General features: G+C 50.7%; 2 protein-coding genes and 1 long non-coding RNA gene across 8 annotated transcripts; 1 reads left to right on the top strand and 2 right to left on the bottom strand.

Annotated features, from left to right (window-relative positions):
• Window positions 1-1,018: 1,018 nt before the first annotated feature.
• On the top strand, window positions 1,019-13,054 carry NASP (nuclear autoantigenic sperm protein). Of its 6 annotated transcripts, none has more exons than XM_075759527.1 (15): window positions 1,024-1,181; window positions 2,330-2,380; window positions 3,170-3,280; window positions 3,835-3,915; window positions 4,102-4,199; window positions 4,921-5,811; window positions 7,665-7,747; window positions 8,687-8,763; window positions 8,894-8,967; window positions 10,003-10,191; window positions 10,447-10,613; window positions 11,075-11,128; window positions 11,216-11,287; window positions 12,271-12,402; window positions 12,888-13,054. In XM_075759527.1, the coding sequence occupies exons 1-15, from the start codon at window positions 1,120-1,122 to the stop codon at window positions 12,939-12,941; spliced, it is 2,196 nt and encodes a 731-aa protein (XP_075615642.1). In that variant the 5' UTR covers window positions 1,024-1,119; the 3' UTR covers window positions 12,942-13,054. The 6 variants fall into 6 exon arrangements, with proteins under 6 accessions (XP_075615645.1, XP_075615642.1, XP_075615644.1 ...); XM_075759526.1 differs by having other exon boundaries at window positions 1,025-1,181; window positions 8,678-8,763; XM_075759528.1 differs by lacking the exon at window positions 1,024-1,181 and adding an exon at window positions 1,936-2,062 and having other exon boundaries at window positions 8,678-8,763.
• A 336-nt stretch (window positions 13,055-13,390) lies between these two features.
• CCDC17 (coiled-coil domain containing 17) lies at window positions 13,391-15,490 on the bottom strand. The gene is made up of 6 exons (XM_075760569.1): window positions 15,306-15,490; window positions 15,099-15,229; window positions 14,900-15,022; window positions 14,353-14,513; window positions 13,896-14,035; window positions 13,391-13,493 (listed from the first exon to the last, which is right to left on the bottom strand). The coding sequence occupies exons 1-6, from the start codon at window positions 15,488-15,490 to the stop codon at window positions 13,484-13,486; spliced, it is 750 nt and encodes a 249-aa protein (XP_075616684.1). The 3' UTR covers window positions 13,391-13,483.
• Window positions 15,491-15,695: 205 nt separating this feature from the next.
• Window positions 15,696-16,631, bottom strand: LOC142602844 (uncharacterized). The gene is made up of 3 exons (XR_012836663.1): window positions 16,423-16,631; window positions 15,944-16,135; window positions 15,696-15,833 (listed from the first exon to the last, which is right to left on the bottom strand). It is a non-coding gene; the product is annotated as an uncharacterized LOC142602844 (long non-coding RNA).
• Between the last annotated feature and the right edge of the window lie 944 nt (window positions 16,632-17,575).

Raw genomic sequence — 17,575 nt, 5'->3', positions numbered from 1 at the left:
GTTCCTGCATGGAGTAACGCACCGCAGATGAAGCTGGCGAACTTTTATCTTGAAATAGCGCAGGGGGAAATGAGCCTCCAGGCCTCCACCAATGGCTTTGCTGCTGCTGTGTAAGTTTTCTGGAGGTCTCTGCTGTCACAGCTGCAGCAGCCATGTCTGCCTTGTCTGGTGGGTGACATGTGCTGGGGGGGGGGAGCAAAGCGTCGGTGTGAGCTGAGCTAGAGCCCCTTGACCGCTCACCTGGAGGTTGGATGGGGTGAGATTATGCCAAGGGAAGGGTGCTAGCGTCTCCTGACGTGAATGGCAGGGAAATACCAGCTCTTCGAAGATGTGCACCGTGTTCCTGAATGCCTGCCCTCCGCTCTGACCAGACGGCAGGGCGTTGGCTCGCTGCGGGGGTAGGGTCTGCCTGCCCGCCGAGCGGTGCTGAGCAGGGGCCCTGCCTGCGAAGGCAGCGCCAGGCCGGAGGACGCCCGTGAGCAAAGGCCCGGCTGGCCGTTCTAGCTCTCGGAGACTTGCGCCGAGGTGCGAACCCGGCCCGCGAGGGTTCCCCTCCCCTTGGGGCAGGCCCTTCTTCCCGTGCCTCCCGGGAAGCCCGGGCGGCGCCCGCCCCCACAACATGTCCACCTTTCCCTGGGGCGGGAGGGAGCGAAGCCCCGGCCCTCGCACCGCCCCAGGGCCCGCCCAGCTGGCGTTTGCAGCCGGGCCATGGGCACCGCGGGGTCGGGGCGGGCCCGGCGGGGAGCCGGCACCCAGCGGCCCCGCGGCGCGGACTACATGTCCCAGCATGCCGCGCGGCAGCGGCTTCTCAGCCGAACTCCGTTTCCCTGCGCTCCCTGCGCGCCGCCGCCCCGCCTCGCCCAGCACTACACTTCCCAGCGGGCCGCGCGGCCCCGCGGCGGCCTCTCCTTCCCGGGACTACACTTCCCAGCAGGCTTCGCGCGGCGGCGCCCCGAGCGTCCCGCGGAGGGCGGGCGCGGGGCATGCCGGGAGCGGTAGTCCCCCTGCGGCGTGCGCGCGCCGCGAGGCGGGCCGGGGCGTGTCCTCGGGGGTATATAGGCAGCCGGAGGGGTAGGGGTCTGCACTCTGCCGCCGCCGCCTCTATCTCCAGCAGCTTCTATGCAATCTTCGGCCGTCGCCGCTCCCCCCTGCGTTGAGCCCGCGCCGGCCTCCCCGACAAGGTAGGCTCGGGCGGGCCGTCTCTGGTCACAGTGTGTTCCTGTCGGGGAGGGGGGGGCAGTAGGGGAGCAGGGGGGCGCTTTTGCGCTGTAGGGTGACCTGAGGGGGGGGGTAGAGGGTGGCGGGCAAGCTTTCCTTTGGCGGGGGGTGGGGGGGGAAGGGCTGGGGGCGCTGATCGGGCTCGAGCGCCTACCCCTACTCTACCCCCCGCCCCCCCCCCCGGCGGTGGTACGTGCCGCCCCGCTCCTCCAGCGCCAGCTGGGCCCGCTCGGCTCGCGCGGAACCACCACGTGACCCCTGCGAGGCTGCTGCCATCTTTGTTGGGGGCAGCCGACGCCGCGGAACCTGCCCGTGGGGGGAGGGGGAGCGGTGTGGGGAGGGTGGGTGGTCCTGCGGCGTCACGTGACGCTAGGCCGCCAGCCCGTGAGGAGCCGCCGTCGGGGTTTGGCGCCAATGGCGGGGGGCGGGGCTGGGGGGAAGGCGGGAAAGGCGCCCATTGTCTGTGAGGGGCGGGGGGGGCCGGGGCCGCTGCCCGCCTCGCCCGGCCTTTGTTCCGCCCGGGGAGCTCCGCAACGCCGCCCCCGGCCTCTCTCTGCCGGTCCCGGAGGGCCGCGGCAGGCCGTCAGCTGGCGGCCGTCAGCTGTGTGGCGGCTGTCCTGCCAGCACCCGGCCCCGCCGCTGCCCCTCTGAGGGGAGGCTGCCCGGCGGGTGGCCGTGACCAGCCCCTGCGGGCGGGCGCCTCGGGCACATCCCCGCTTTTCTAACTGGAAACGCGGTGTAAAACACCCAACTCTCGGCTTCGCGGCTTGTTCCGCGCTGCGGGTGTGTGTGGGGATAACTGAGCCGCAAGGTGCTTGTGCGTCAGTGGCTGAAGCTGGCCGGGGTGAGTAGTCCTGGCTTTCAGACAGCAGACCTGTTGGCCAGGCTTAGTCTGATATAAACTGGATGTGAAAGTGTCTGCTTTCCTAACGAATCAGTCTCTTACTCAAACAATAAACAAAACTGAAACTAATAGGTGTCTCCAAAAGACAGCCCGCAGAGCGAACAAGCGTGTGAGCTCGCTCTAGATGTGGTTTCACACCTCTGAGCTCAGTTCCTGCCATGAAATAGGTGGCCTGTTATAAATGCTTATTCAATATTTTGTTTCCAGGATGGAAGAGGAATTGGCAGCTCCTTCCACATCCACAGACAAGACAGACAGGTGAGATGGGGGTTGGAGTTGTCAGTTACTAAAGAAGGAGAAATGCAGGGGTTAGTGAGTGAAACAAAATGAGGTCCCCCTTCAGATAGGTGGTTAGGCTTGAACAGATGCAGATGTTGTAGATGGTGGCAATTTGTGTCCACCAGTAGTCTGCACAAATCTGGTGCAACAAAACTCTTTCAAGCACTAATAAATGCACAAATACCAGCTGTGGTTTAGGAAGCTCTTAATCTGTGAGTTAGTAAGTTGAGGGGAAGCATTGAGGAGGTACAAGTATGTGACTAGTGAGTAGTAGTACTCCTCTGTGGGCAGCTCCTCTTGTCCCAGTCCAAGATACTGGACTTGGATGGATGGACCCTCTGGAAAGGGAGCTGTGTGAGGTGAACTGAACTGATACTTGCATCAGTTATTCTTTTCAGATGCATTGTGCTTTTTTGCTATAAGTCATAACTTGAGTTTATTGTTTCTCTTGGTTTAGCTAGTATCAGAGTCTGTACAGTACTTGGTGTTGTATTAAAGCGTATATCAGATTCTGCTACCTGCTTCTTGCAGAAGGTGGTTGAAATGAACCTGTCTGCCCTTGGTCATTAGAACTAAAAGTTGGTCCAGACTTAAACAAATAAAACCAAACAACCCCCCCATCCTGGTAGTGCCAGCCAGTGTGATGTGTGCAGCTCAGTCTTTTATAAAGCTGACTAGGTTTTGAAAGCCAGATAGGAATTTTTCTGACACTAAATTTTCTGATTACTGTGGAAACTAACAATCCTGTATTTGATGTTTCCTCCCCAGTATGGATGTGGATGGAGAATCGAAGAAACTATTGGGTTTAGGACAGAAACACTTGGTAATGGGAAATATTCCAGCTGCTGTTAATGCCTTCCAGGAAGCTGCGAGCTTACTGTGAGTAATGGAGTGTTCTGTGTATCTTGTAGGGCTTACTTTTCAGCTTGACTATACTGATGCAGTTTTTATGAGAAAGATTAAGGTTTTTTTACCTTGTATATGCTACTGTATTTATAATGCCACCAAGGAGAGTATGATCTACTTAACTTTAACTCAACTGTTGGACAACACTGTGGTTGGTTGCAATTTACACAGCTTTTGTGATAGTAATTGCCAGTGCAGCTCCCTAAGGAGGAAAAGGGATTTCATATTTTATTTTGCAGTGTATGGTTCTGATGTAGTCTATTAATTGGAAAATAATGGGATAGCGTAAGTAGTAACTTTGTTGCTAGCCTTGATCAGTCTTTGAGGGTGATACTTCTTTGGGTTTTGGATTAATTTGCTTTGCTGAATGCTTATGAAGCCACTTACAGCAAAGTGAGAGGGGCATCCATTTTTGGTTTGAAACAATGGGAGATGAACTCAGAAACTGATTCTTCCTGTCTGGGAATTTTTGGCTTTCAAGTTCACATATCAACATCTAAAGTAGTAATTATCTGTTACTTTTGTAGGGGTAAAAAGTATGGTGAGACAGCGGATGAGTGTGCAGAAGCTTTTTTTTACTATGGAAAATCTCTCCTGGAGTTGGCAAGGTATGCTAACAGTTTCTCATTTATCAAGAGTCTGCCTGGTGTAATAGGATTTCACTCTCATACGGACAGGTTTACACTAGAACTTCATATGCACGGGGTTGCTCTGGGTGGGAAGAGCCATGGCATTGCAGTTTGTGCAGTTAAAATGGTGTTATTCCAAATGCAACAAACTTTTGTTCCCTTTAGAATGGAAAATGGTGTACTGGGAAATGCCTTGGAAGGGGTGCAGGTTGAAGAGGAAGGAGAAAAAGCTGAAGATGATTCTGTGTTACCAACTGTTGATGGTATGTAAAGCTGTCTGCTGTGTCGTGGAAGCATTGAGCTGTGTTTTCTCATCTAAATGATCCAAATTCAATCCATTGGTATCTGAGGTAGCCTGAATCATTCTGTCAAAATTTAGCAGCCTGAATGGACTTTTTTTTTTGTTCTTCTAATCTTGCTTAAAGATTGAACAAAATCTCTAAAACTTCTGCAAGGAATTGGTCACTGAAAGCATGTGTAAAGGGTCACCAGGTATCTGTGTCCTGAAACACTGCATTCAGACTTGCTTTCCTAAGCTTCACAGTCAACTTGAACTGCATTGTAACCTTGTAGCAGTACGGTGTGTGTGGTAGGGTAGGTCAGAGTCTCTGTAAAAAGTCCAAGTGTTCTGTAACTATTTTATACTACCTGCAGCTGGAGATAATACAGGAACTCCTGTCAATCCAGACAAAACACTGGCACCTCTTGCATAGCTGTGACTAAAAACGCTAGCATGCAAAACTGCACACTGCTTGAGCGGCCGCTTGCAATAATGCAGCCTGGGAAGGGGAAGGGATTTACTTAGTTCAAGTTACTATGTTGGTTGCGTCCCAATTCCTTGTACTTTGAAAATGGAGCTTTTAGGAATGTTGTCTAACTTGATGACAAACCAACACTGGAGGGTCTGAGGGTGGTATTGTCAGTGCCCATTAATGTCTTTATCACTAAACTCGAAGAAATGTTTATGCTTCCTCAATCATGTAGAAGAAGCAAGGGAGGAGTTGAGAGAACAGGTATATAACGCCATGGGGGAAAAAGAAGAGGCCAAAAAGTCTACAGAAGAGTCTCCAGTACTAACTGAGAAGGAAATCAAAGAGGAGGATGTTGAAATGAAAGAGATCACAGAAGAAAAACCAACAGAAGAAGCAATTGCTGACAAGGAGATGATAAAGGTTGAAGAGAAGACAGAGGCTTCAGTGGAAAAAGAAGTAACTTCAGAAGAGCAGAAGCAGCAGGTAGCTGTGGAAAAGGAGGCTGTGAAAGAGGAGGCAGCTGTGGAAGAGAAGGTAGTAGAAAAAGAGCAGAAGGTGGTGCCTGAAGACAAGGTAGCAGAGGCAACTGAGAAGGGGAGAACAACAGAAGTGTCTGACAAGGAGGCAAAGGCAGCTGTGGAAGAGGCTAAAGTCAGAGAAGTGGCTGTGGAAGAGAAGGGAGAGGTGGGAAACCAGACAGCAGAAGCGACAGAGAAAGAGCCAGCTGTGGAAAAGGGAGAGACTGTAGAAGGGCAGGCAGAGGCAGCTGTGGAAGAGAAGGCAGTAGCACAGGAAGCAACAGCAGCAGAAGTGCAGGCAGCAGTCGCTGTGGAGCAGAAAGAAGCTGGTGAAGGGGAGGCAGAGGCAGCTGAACAGAAGGAGGAGGAGAAACAAGAGCTGGTAGAGACAGCTACAGAAGAGAAACCAGGTGAATCTAAAGAGACAGAGTCCTCAAAGGAACCTGTGCCCACAGAGGGCAAAGAGCCATCTAATGACATGGAAGAAAAGGCTGAAGTAGCTGCTAAGGTAGAGAAAGAGGAAAAGAAAGATGACCTGATGGAAGAGGGTGAAGGTGCTAAGGTAGAAAAAGAAGAGAAAGATGACCTGATGGAAGAGGGAGAAGGTAACAGTGAGAGGAGAAAAGTACTTGTGGGTGGATGACTTGATGGATTTGGCTAACAATGGGTAAAAAGTGTTCCATTCAGAATTTTCTGTTTGCCTTAGAATAAGGAAGGGGCTCTTGAAGTCTTTTACAACCAAGTAAAGTTTCAAGGAATAGTGAATAGTCTCAGTTTCTCTAGACTAACGCTTAACTAACTGCAAAGCAAATCTTACTTGAAAGCAAACTTACAGCCCTATGAAATGTGTAAGTAATGGCTAGGCTGGTGGAGAATACTGAATGGATGTTCACTTGCATGCGTCTGGGTTTATTGCACTAACCTTCAAGTAACTTGAAGCACAAGTTGCCTCTGGTTATAACCATATTTTATTTTAAAACGGTGGAGCAGAAAAATAAGAACAGCTGAGTACATAACAAAACAGTAACTTTTGGTGGGGGAGGGAAGGAGCTCTTCATTTGAGTCTTTCTGGTAGTAACTTCAAGTGAGAATTTGGTTGGGAGATCTAAACTCAATTTGCCTTGGAACCTTAAAGCTTGTTGCTACTATCTAGTACAGTCTTTGAGCTATCTAGCTTTTTCTGCTGTTCTGCTTCCCTGCTTCATTATCGATGTTTTCAGGATTATGTTAAAGTAACCTGGTAAAACTTGTACACTTTGAAGTAGTACTTGCATGGTCTTAGTAGGCCAGTGCTTTCTATTGCACAAGTTAATTGATGAGTTGATAATTGAAACTTTGCTTGTGTGTAGCTCAGCTGCACAGAAGGAGCTTTATTTTAGGAGGGACAGATGCTCAGACTAAATAGTTCTGGACACTGAAAGGATTTGCACTGCTGAGCGCAGTGAACACTGTCGTGAAGCAGCTGCCTAACAAGGTGTCTGTCTGGACAGAGCATGACTGAACATAAACTAAGAGGAGTTACCAACTCTTCATCCTGTGAAAGGCTGCTTATGTATGCATACCCACTTCCTTTTGTTCCAAGTCTGGTGGTGTGAGGACATGCTTGAACATCCTGGTCTGGTGCCTGGTCATTCCAGACTCCTCGCACTATTTAAAATGGACTTCAGCTCCCTCACATCTCTTCTGTTTTACCTTTGATCAAGTTGTCCTCATGCTTACAGGTTTGGCCCTCTTGGTGGTAGGTGTGTGCTTCTTGGGAGTTAGACTAACGAGCTCACGGATTCTCTCATCTCCACCCCATCAAGCTCCTGTTATTCTGGAATTAGTGGTCATGATATAGGAACTAAGTGTCCAGCTTCACGCAAGTCAAGCAATGCTCTAAAGCTGCTAGCCATACTCCTTCACTGCAGGTTTTCCCAAAATGGTTTCTACTGGTAGAATAGATCATGCACCACTCCTACACAGTATTAGAAGTCAAATCAGTGCTACACAGTAGCAGGTTCTTTAATGACATTGCCACTTAAATGGCTGACATGAGGAACACGAATTCAGAAAGAGTCTTATTTGTACACAGCTTGGCAGCTATCTTGCTGAAAAGGCTTGTTATCTGTAGCATGAAGTGCAGCAACTGACCAGTACCTCCAGGGCTGCTCAGGATCCCATGGCTTCAGTGGGAGTTCACAATGCATTTGTGAGAACTGAATTCTAGGTAAGTTTCCATTCTAGATAGTATGAAATTAAACTTACAATAAGGACTAAAGTAGCCTGGAGCTACCTTAGTCCCCAGTGCCTAACACTTTCAGCAAGATGGCTGCTGAGAATTTAATGTGTCTGTGTTCTTGCATCACATGTCTAACCTGTCACTGGAAGGATAAGGGCTGGATATAATAGATTCTGCCTGACTCCATGTGAAGCAAACATAGTAAGAAGTGTTCTCATTAATCTACTTTCCTTGTAGAAACAGAAGAATCCGAGGAGGAAGATAAAGAAAATGATAAAGCTGAAGATGATAAGGAGAATGAATTAACAGTGGAAGACAAGGTGAGATTGCTGAGCTCTGATATCGGCGCTCATGGAAGAGTTAGCATTTGTCTACATGTCATGTTAATGTCTTTAAATTTATAAAGCTCACTTGTGTTTTGTTTAGTCCTGTATGGGAAATTATTTTTCTTTGGGAACAAGTATTGCCTAAGCAAGGGACAGCATTATGCATAGTCAGCATTGTAGATTATTGCTTAGCTCTGTATGTGAGCTTGGGCTTGTTCAGCTATGCTGAAACAAATGCTTGCAGTTTATTGACGAGTAATACAGCCTGGTGAATGTAGGGGTAGGTGGGCTATAGCAGAGAGGGCTGCTTTAGCTTGTCATGGAAGTTAGTTGTGGCAGTTTATTCTCTGCTTGTTTTATTGTTGTGTCTCACTAAATATGTTGAATGTGCCCAGTCCAATAAGCCATGATTAGGGTAGGAAGTGTTGTGCTGCTTAAATCTGAGGTGTTACCTTGATGTAGCAGTCCATACACCTGGGAAAATCTGAAGCCTATTAGTGTGGTACTAAGTGTGCTCTAGTCCTGAGTAGAGTATCTCTCTGACTACTCTAATGGAGTTCAAAAGCTCACTTAAAAAGGAATATAAACACTTTTAGTTTTTGGTTCATCTTAATAGCACCTTGAGCAAAATATCATTCTTAAGATAATATTGGTCCTTGGTGTCCTCTTATTCCTGGAAAAAAATTGCAGCCATATCAACTAAGAATGTAAGCTTATGTTTCACTTAAACATCGTCACTGTAGACAAAGTCTCAGCTGATGCAATAACTTCTTCTGCGTGTTCTTTTTCTCCATCCAGTGGTAAACTGTTTTACCTCTTAAAGAAATTTATTCTTTGACAACACTGCTTAGAAACGTAGTATTGTTTTTGAAGTGACTTGGTTACATATCACATATATCACATCCATCTTTAATGCATTTCTAGTCTTTACAGGAAAGTGAGGAGGATGAAATTGGAAATCTTGAGCTAGCCTGGGACATGCTGGAGTTAGCAAAAGTCATCTACAAGAGGTAAAGGCTTAAGTCCTCTAATTTGGATATGTGCTAGAGAAACTCATTGGAAACTGCGTGGTGCTGTAAGCAGTTATCAAATGTGGAATGTTCTCATCAGGATTTGAAAACTACTTTTTTCTTGATTTAGACAAGAAACCAAAGAAGCTCAACTCCATGCGGCTCAAGCTCATCTAAAGCTAGGAGAAGTTAGCATTGAATCTGGTAAGTAATACTAATTCCCATGTACAAAGTGTTCAGTTCCACTTCCTATCACACTTTATTTTGTCATTAAAAGTGTGTGGGGGTGAGTTAAGACTTTCAAAATAGACTTTAGACTTTGCGTAATTACAATAGTGCAGCTGTGTGAGAGGCTTTGGAATCAATGAATTAACAAGTCAGTGCCTTCAACAGGATAGTCCGTGCTTTTCCAGAACAGTGAAAGAAAGCTTTGAGTAGTAAGTAATGTGTTTACTAGATCAAACCCAGCCTTGTGTTTGGCTTCATAGACAATGTTTGGTTACCTTTGGAAACCTGGGAGGGACTTTCCTTATTGAAGTAGTGAGTTGCTGAGCTCGTTGGGAGGTGTCGGTGCTGTGCCACTTCCAGAACATAAAGACTGCAAATAAATAAGTAGCTGACTCTTTAGACTTTCCAAAATAGTAGGATGTGGTTGGGAAAGACCCTGGTGTTATGCAGCAGAAAAAGGGAGTGGGAAGCAAAGCCCCGGGTTCATGCTTTCTAATGTGTCTTATCTGCTTTTCATTTAAAAATGTGTTTTAATCATGTTAAATCAGAGTAGAGTGTAACCTTTCCCTATGGCAAGCACTGGGAATAGTCTGACAGGTTCTGTACAAGGGATACAAAGTGAGGGTTGTGTTTTATGTCACTAGAATATTTTCAGTGGAAAGCTTGGCTAGGTTCAAGTTGCACTCAGTTCATGGTAGCGGGTAAAAAAGCAGAATTTGTGTGCCTGACTTTGACTTGGCCACTTAGTTTACTGCAGTGTAACTGGACAGAGAACTAGAGGAACAGCCTGTGAACAGTGTTCCCAAGAGGGGAGGCAGTGTTGGACCGAGTGGTGTCACTTGGTCATTGGAAAGCAGCCTGTCACTGAACTCAACTGCTGTATTCAATGTTGGGTCTGTTTTCAGACTATATAGTGTAATAAAATACAGAGTAACTGAATAAGGGGTTTAGATCTTGTTTGTTTGGACAGATGTAAGGTCTTTACAAACTACGCTTATTTTTCTCCTATAGAAAACTACACGCAGGCTATAGAAGAGTTTCAGGCCTGCCTGGCCCTGCAGCAGAAGTACCTGGAGGCTCACGACCGCCTGCTCGCTGAGAGTCACTACCAGCTGGCGCTGGCGTACCACTACAACAGCCAGTTTGATGAGGCGGTTTTGCAGTTTGGTAAATCCGTAGAAGTCATTGACAAGAGAATGGGTAAGTGGATTTCTAAAACTGCCTCTAGTGACTGGGGGCTTTCACAAGTCAAAGCAGACTTTAACTGCCCTGAAAGTAGTTAAATGCACTTGTTACCTTGCTGTGCAAATGTTTGCCAGTCTGAAACCAGTAATGGGCTATACTGATAATCAGAAGTGTTGAAACTGTGTCAGCAGACAGTTGCCTCTGTGAATACTGATAACTGAACAGTTACTTTGTCTTGAGGTTTTTGCCATGATAACTGTTTCATCCTAGCGATGCTTACTGAACGAATAAAGGCGGCGGAAAGTGGCTCCCCTGAAGATGAGAAGGAGATTGAAGAACTGAAGGGACTGCTTCCTGAAATTAAAGAAAAGATAGAAGATTCAAAGGAGTCTCAGAAGAGTGCAAGAGTAGCTGAGCTGGCACTGAAAGCAACTCTGGTTAGTGTGTCCTGTTGTTTCCTTTTAACCAAATGTTCTTCTAGTGATTCTTAGTAAAAGAGCTCAGACCCAATCGTACAGATCAGGGGCTCGTGGTTGCTCACAAATGATATGGGCTGTGATTGTGAGAAAGAAGCTGAGGCAGCTTATGGCTAAAGAGAGGATATTAATAAATACACTGTCATTAATTATTCCTAACTGAACTGGGATTTGACAGGCTTCTATAGCAATTTAATGTGTCAGGGTTGGGAATGATCAGTCAGCCAAATGTGAGAATGGCCAGAGTGTTGCATCACTCAGAGCTTTTCATCTGTTTGTCCTGTGTAAGTGTAGGAGCAGAGCCCAGTGCTGAGACATGAAGGAGTTGAGTTTTCTGTCCCTTTCTAAACAAGCATCTATGGTTTTGTGTGAATAGATAGCCAGAACTTATTCCACCTTTTTTTCTTCTGCTTTTTCTTAAGGTTGGAACTACATCTGGCTTTGCCCAAAGTGAAGACAGTGGTTCTGTTTCCACAGTAAGTTAGAGATTGATGTTGACAACTCCTGTCTGCTCTGACTGCTGTTTGCTGTCACTCATGTGTCAATGTCTTGTCTTGTAATAGATTCCAGTAAGAAAAGCAGCTGATGGTGCATCTCAGTGTGTTACAGACATCTCTCACCTAGTCCGGAAAAAGGTGAGTCCAGAAATCACTAGTTGAACCGAGAGAGTGTAAAAGTACCACTGGCTTGCTCTGTATAATTGGATTTCTTGGCTTGAAGCTTTTTTCTTAACTTAGTTCTATAATGGAAAAAACCATTGTAAACCCAGAAATAGCGTGTGAAACCCCTTTCCACTGGGAGCCAATCAGTCTGGGAACCATCTAGCCTCCAGGAGATTAGTTCTTGATGGTTCCGCACCCCGCCTGCCCCACGCGGGTTTAACTTCCCAGCTGAGTTGTGCAGTTTCTGTGGGCGTTCTCTGAACAAGTGCCCTCCTCTGTTGAGGACCTGTGTGAAGAGCAGGGTGGCCTACGGATCTTCAGAAGAGGGCCAGCAACCGGGCTGAGTTGGGTTCCCCTCTTTCCAAGTGGAAATGGAGATTTGGATTTAATAAACAGCAAAGCCAGTCTAATGGTAGAAATTATCTCTTTAAGAGGCAGTTTACAATGTGTTGAGCACTGGGTGCCTTTAAAGGTATATGCTTTCCCTTGAACTGTTTGTGAATATAACTAAAATTATCCCATAATGGAATCTTAGTTTTTATTTTGTGTGCTGCTGTGGCACAACCTGGCCTGTGTTCTCCTAGCCTCTCAGTTCAGGTTTACCTGGAGCAACTCTGATGTGCTTCATACAGGTGACTGTAAATGTCATGGATGCCTTAAATCTACCCCCCTAACTGACCTGGCTCACCAGTTGCATGTTTCCTTGCTAAACTATAAGGATAATCCAGCTCTACAGGTACTAGCATCTAAATAATGTCTTACTGGAACTCCTTTGTGGTTGAGACCTCTACCAAAGCTTCAGTGCTTTAGTTAAATCCCAACACTTCGGTATCTGTCTTGAACCTGGCAGGTAGAGGTTGAATAGATAATGTGTGATGACATCTAGATGCTAACTTTCTAAAAAATATTTAAACTTTAATTTTAACATAGTGAAGACTAAACAATTTTGTCCTCAGAGGAAACCAGAGGAGGAGACTCAACAGGGAGACAATGAAGCTAAGAAATCTAAACCAGAGCCGGCTGTCAATGGTGGTGGTGGTGATGCTGCCCCCAGTGGAAATGAGGTTGCAGAGAAAATGGAAGAGGAGGTGGGCAGCTGAGGCAGGAGTGTGTGCCGTGCTTATTTTATCTTCCCCTCTGTTCAGGCATGGGTTTGTGCCTGGTAGGTGTGCTGGTTTTATTGCCTGCTGGTCTTCACAAAGCTTCCCAGGTGAGATGGGGAATACTCCCCGCTGGCAGGATGGGTGTTGTGCCCAGCCCTGGGCTGGAAGGGCACTGGTGTGGAGACTTGGAACCTGTGGGGTGGGACAGAAACATGTTCTGGTGTTGGAGTTGGGCTGAGCTGCAGCACAGGGCCCTTCCCGAAGTCTCTTCAGTGTTCCTGGGTTTTAATGCTGATCACCTGGGCTACAATTGTTAAGGGCAGTATTTTAGGGAAATATTGGGCTTGAAGACCAGCAAAGCACAAGTAGTCAGTTAAGTCTTTTGAATTACAGAAACCTTGAACTGCTGTATGAATTGGTGCTGTGAGGCAGTATCTTTTTTTTAAAAACAACCTTTTCTTTTCTTTTAGACAGAGAAAAGGCCACAAGCAGAATCAGGGGCTGCAGTTGAAAGCACAGTATGATAGTTCTTTAACCTTGGACCCTCCTCTCCTTACAAGGAAAATGGTTTTGTATATAGTGTATTTTTTCACTTTTTGGCAACTTTTGTATGACTTCAATAAAGATTGTAAGCAAATGGTCCTTGTCTTAATCCTCTTCCTGTAACAAGCTCCACCTCCTGTCTGCCACACCTCAGCCGTGAGGCAGGAGGAGGGTGGGGGCTGAGGGGAAGAAGGGATGGATGGAGGATGTTCACTGCAGTCTTGTGGGAGGAAGTCAAGGTCAGACTTGGGGCAGGGCATGGGCCACAAGAGCTGTAGCTTTGGCTCTGGTTGGCTCTTCCTGTGCTGAGCAGGGGCTGATACCTCCTCTGAGGGTATGCCCAGGGGGCTGGGAGGCTGCTCAGAAACCTCTGTGTGTGTGGATATATATATATAAGAAAGAAACCCAAGAAGCAAAGAGTAACAGGCTCAAGCCATTTATTTAAATATCTAGTGGAGGAAATCTTGCTGTGGCTTTTGCTAGGCCTTGGGGCTGAACTATGTCACATCTTGTGAGGCTTCCCCTAAAAAGGGCTTGTGGGAAGGGAAAAAGGTGTTTGTGCCTCTGCTGGTCCCCAAACCCTCCCTGTGAACTGGATGAGACAACAACTCCCTGTATTGGGTGAGGAGCAGCCTTAGGGGGGGGCTGAGCCCTGGGGCTGGGTGGCTGCTGGCTTTGGGTGCTGCCTGTCCCCTCCCTGCCTGCTGCTGAAATGCCCAGAGCCTCTCTGGTGCCAGGAGGGACCCTGTGTGCTTCCCCCACCCCAGCACTGTGGGGCCCCAGTGCTAATTCCACAGCTGGTCCCAAGCCCCCACACCTGCAGCTAAAACACACCAATTTTGCCATCCATTCATCACATGTGTAGTTAATAAAACCCTGATTTCCTGCTCCAGTGTAGTGAGGGGATGTGGGGGTGGTGCTAATGGGGAGCTCACCTTCTGGGAGGTTTATGCTGTGCCGGGGGCTCCCCAGCAGGAGGGGGGTCCTCCAGGGCTATGAGAGGGAGGCTGGAAGGGATGTGGGGGGGGGCGAGGGCTGCAGGGCTGCCTGTCCCCAGCACTGGCCTGGGAGGCTCCTGGGAAAGGAGAAAAGTGGCATTAACAAGAGGGGAGGCCAGGCCTCATCCTGTGACAGCAGCCCATGCTGCATGTGGTGTTGGACGTGCAGGGCAAATCACGTCCATGGTTTGGCACCCGCTGGGGAGGAGCCTCCTGCCCTGGTGGCCCTGGCTCCATGGGGCTCCCGTGTCCTCAGCTGCGGCCAAAGCAGCAGCTCCTGAATCACATCCCCAACCCTGTACTTCCACACTCATAGTCCTGTGTGGGTCAGCAGCCCAACCCCATCTGCCCTCACCACTGGAGACCTGGAAATAGCCCGGGATGGGGCTCTTACCATGAAAAGCTCTGGTGCAGCCAGGGCGGGTGGGAGCGGGGGGGCCACAGGGGGTGGGAGGATGGCGGGGGGCAGCCGCTGCTCTGTGTGGCATCGCAGCATCCCCACCTCTGCCTGGAGTTGGGCGAGCTCCTCCGTGTGCCGTTGGGCTGCCCGCGAGCCTGGGGGAAGGGAATTCTTCACCGCAGGATTTACAGCCCCCCCCAGCAGTCCTTTCCCCTGGCAGCCCACCAGGCCAGCATGCAGGGACACGGGGGGGGGGGTGTCCCATTGGTGGTGCTGCTGTGACTCTCCCCTCCCTGTTTCTCCCCAATGTCTAAGGGAACATTGTCCACCCCTCAGTGCTGTCACTGTGCAAGGCCTCCTCACGTGCAGAGACCCCACGCCGGGCTGTGCAGTTGCAGACAACAACTCCCCCCCCCGCGCCTCCCCCGCCCCCTTGCACATATTTGCATAAGCTATTGGCAGCCCAGGGGTGCTGACACTGCAACCCCACAGATAACCGGGGGGCTGGGGGCTGCCCCGGTCCCTGGGACCTGTCACCTACCAGCATCAGCTCTCTTCTCCCTCCTGACCTTCAGTGCCAGGAGCTCGTCTTCCAGCCGTCGATTCTCCAGCTCCACGGCCAGCAGTGCTGCATCCAGGCCCCGTGCAGCAGCGCCAGGGAGTTCTGTGACACAGCTGGGGCTGCCTCAGCCACTGGCTGCGGGGACTGTGGGGGGGCACGGGGGGGACTGGGGGCTTACCTGGCCTCCTGCCTCTGTGCGGCCCCGCAGCTCTGGTCTCCAGTGCTGTGGCCTCCACCTGGAGGTGAAGGAGCTGGGCCAGGATGGCCGGGTGGTGCCCGCCTGCCCGCAGGTAGGACCGTCGCAGTGCCCTGCCACAGCCCTGGTGTCAGCCATTGCTGGGATTCAGCAGGACACTCAGATCCTCCATCATCCACAGACCCTCACCTGGCCTCAGCAGTGAGTGGTCCGGCAGCGGGCAGGAGGGTGTCGAGGCAGAGCGCAGCCCTGGGGAGGAAACAGGCAAATGAGGAGGTGGAGGTGAGTAGGTGGGTGTTTTGGTAAGGAGCTGAGAGCCCCCACTCCTTGGGCCTCAACCTGGGCTTACCCTCCATATGACAGCTGTCCAACATGATCCCGCAGCACCTCTGGACCCCAACTCAGCTCCAGTTCCTCCTGTTCAGGGTGGGGGGTTGCAGTTGCCTTGGCCCCCAGTGCCGCTAGCCGCCGGCACAGCCCTGCGGGATGGTGAGGGCCCACAGGGGGCTCAGCATGGGCCCCACAGTCCCACTCCTGGGGGTTACTGCACCCCACAGGTGCCTCCCCATCATCCCAGCACCTGCCTTCTCTCTGCTGCTCCAGCTGCTGGGTCCTGGCCCGGATTTCAGCCACATGGCGCTCGTGGGCCTCCAGCAGCTCCCGTGGCTGCTGCCTGTGCCCCCGTGGTGAGGCCAGCTGCCGGCTGGGCTCTCCCTGCTGCTCAGGGGGTTGTGGGGGGTGTGTGTGTGGGGTCTCAGACCGCCCACCAGCCACCCGGAGCCATTGGGGTGCCAGTGCCCACCCCAGGGGTGTGGGGTTCGCCATACCTCTGCTGTCAGCCTCCTGGAAGTGGGGTCGGCCGCGCGGAGCAGGGCCCTCTCCCGGGGGGTGAGCACATCCCCCAGGGGAGCCTCCTGCACTCGCCCTGGCCCCCGCTGTCCCCTCACGGCTGGTGGGAGCCCGGGAAGCACGAGGAGATGGCGTGGCTCAGCGTGGTCTCCCTGCTGGGACACCCCGACCTCACAGAGGCAAATGGAAGGAAAAGGGGGCGGGGGGGGAAACCTGCTTCATAATATCAACTTTTCTGGCTTTGGCAAAATAAGCACCGAGAGCTGCCTGTGTGGCGCAGGGCAGGAGGACAAAGGGCCCCCCCCCCTGGTTCAGGGCAGGTCAGATCCAGCTGCGGTGGCTGTGATGCCCCATTTCCTCACCCGCGGCATGTCACAGCCCAGCACCCATCCCTGTGCCCGTCCCCGCTGACTGCCCCATCCCCACTCGCCCTGCACCAGACCTGGCTTCGTGCTACCGAGGTGTCCTGTGGCCTCCCTGTGCCCGGAGCCCCCTCCGCAGGTGGGGGGTTCCCCTCAGGAAGGGAAGAGCTGCTGGTCACCGGGGTCCCCAGGCACAGCTTCTCCTTGTGCACCTGCAGCAGCGGCCGGGAGCCGAAAGCCATGCGGCAGCAGGGGCAAGCAAAGGACCCCGTGCCGGGCATGGGGCTGCCTGGAAAGCACGGTGGGGGGGTGCGTCACTTGGGGGTGCCTCTGCCCCCTGGCACGATCTGGGAAGCCCACACAGACCTGCTCGGCGATGGTGGCGGTGTTTGAAGCAATGCAATGCATCGCTGTTGCTATGCTGTGACAGGTGAGGGAGGGCAGTCGGGCAGGGAGGGCGGCCACAGCCTCAGCGATTCCCACTGTTTACTGGGGGCACTGGAAAGAGGAAGAAATGTTGCTTGGCCACCTGAGCTACCCACAGAACCTAAACTGGCAATGCTCAGTGAGGGGGTCCCCCAACCCCTGCAGCGCTCCCCCCCTTTGGTGGTTACAAAGCACTTGCCTCCAGCCTTGCTGCTCCCTGCAGCAGCTCACACCCCCACACCGCAGCCTTCAAGCTAATGAGCCACCTCTCCTTCTACCCCCTACCCCTTGTTCCCACAATGAGCTCCCCTCCTTCCATCCTTGACCCCGCGGTGAGGAGCATCCGCAGGCTCTCCTCAGGGTGCTGTCGGCCCCTCTCCCACTTTGCCACCATTGACAGATAATCCATCATTTGCTCAGGAAAAAGCTACTGTTTGATTTGTGGGGATTTGCTCAAAAGAGGTTCTCTCCAGAGGCACACTGTAATGCCTTAAAAAGCATCACTGATGTTCAGACCACGCACACCCCCTCAGGGGGCTGAAGGAAGTTTGGCAGGAAACAGGAGCTCTCGGTACACACACCCCTACCAGGCTTCGCTGTCCCCCAGGTAGGTCCCTTACTCCGGCCAGGAATTGTTTATCAATCTGGCTTCCCATTACCAGTGGCTAGCAGCAGGGATGTGAAGTGAAGGACTTTTAAACTTACCCCATTTCTCTACAAGAATGCAATGCCATTTGCATAATTGTTCACTTAAATGGATGTAGGAAGTTAAATTTTTAAAAATAGATACACTTTTCCAGACAAAAGCCATATTTGATGGGA

This window comes from Balearica regulorum, chromosome 8 (assembly GCF_011004875.1).
Source record: "Balearica regulorum gibbericeps isolate bBalReg1 chromosome 8, bBalReg1.pri, whole genome shotgun sequence".
NCBI classification, from domain to species: Eukaryota; Metazoa; Chordata; class Aves; order Gruiformes; family Gruidae; genus Balearica; species Balearica regulorum.
Note: the sequence above shows the minus strand (reverse complement) of the source record. Positions and strands in the feature narration are given on the sequence as shown.

What these genes read in the sequence shown, in the direction of transcription:
- CCDC17 (XM_075760569.1), bottom strand. Translation starts at nt 15,490, where the DNA reads ATGTTGGACAGCTGTCATATGGAGGGTAAGCCCAGGTTGAGGCCCAAG. An exon ending in GGAGAAGAGAGCTGATGCTG is followed by an intron (nt 14,514 to 14,899) that starts GTAGGTGACAGG and finishes CCCTTCCCCCAG; the next exon opens with GCTCGCGGGCAGCCCAACGG. An exon ending in CTGCACCAGAGCTTTTCATG is followed by an intron (nt 14,036 to 14,352) that starts GTAAGAGCCCCA and finishes CTCCTTTCCCAG; the next exon opens with GAGCCTCCCAGGCCAGTGCT.
- NASP (XM_075759526.1), top strand. Translation starts at nt 1,120, where the DNA reads ATGCAATCTTCGGCCGTCGCCGCTCCCCCCTGCGTTGAGCCCGCGCCG. An exon ending in TCTCTCCTGGAGTTGGCAAG is followed by an intron (nt 3,916 to 4,101) that starts GTATGCTAACAG and finishes TGTTCCCTTTAG; the next exon opens with AATGGAAAATGGTGTACTGG. An exon ending in AGTCATTGACAAGAGAATGG is followed by an intron (nt 10,192 to 10,446) that starts GTAAGTGGATTT and finishes GTTTCATCCTAG; the next exon opens with CGATGCTTACTGAACGAATA.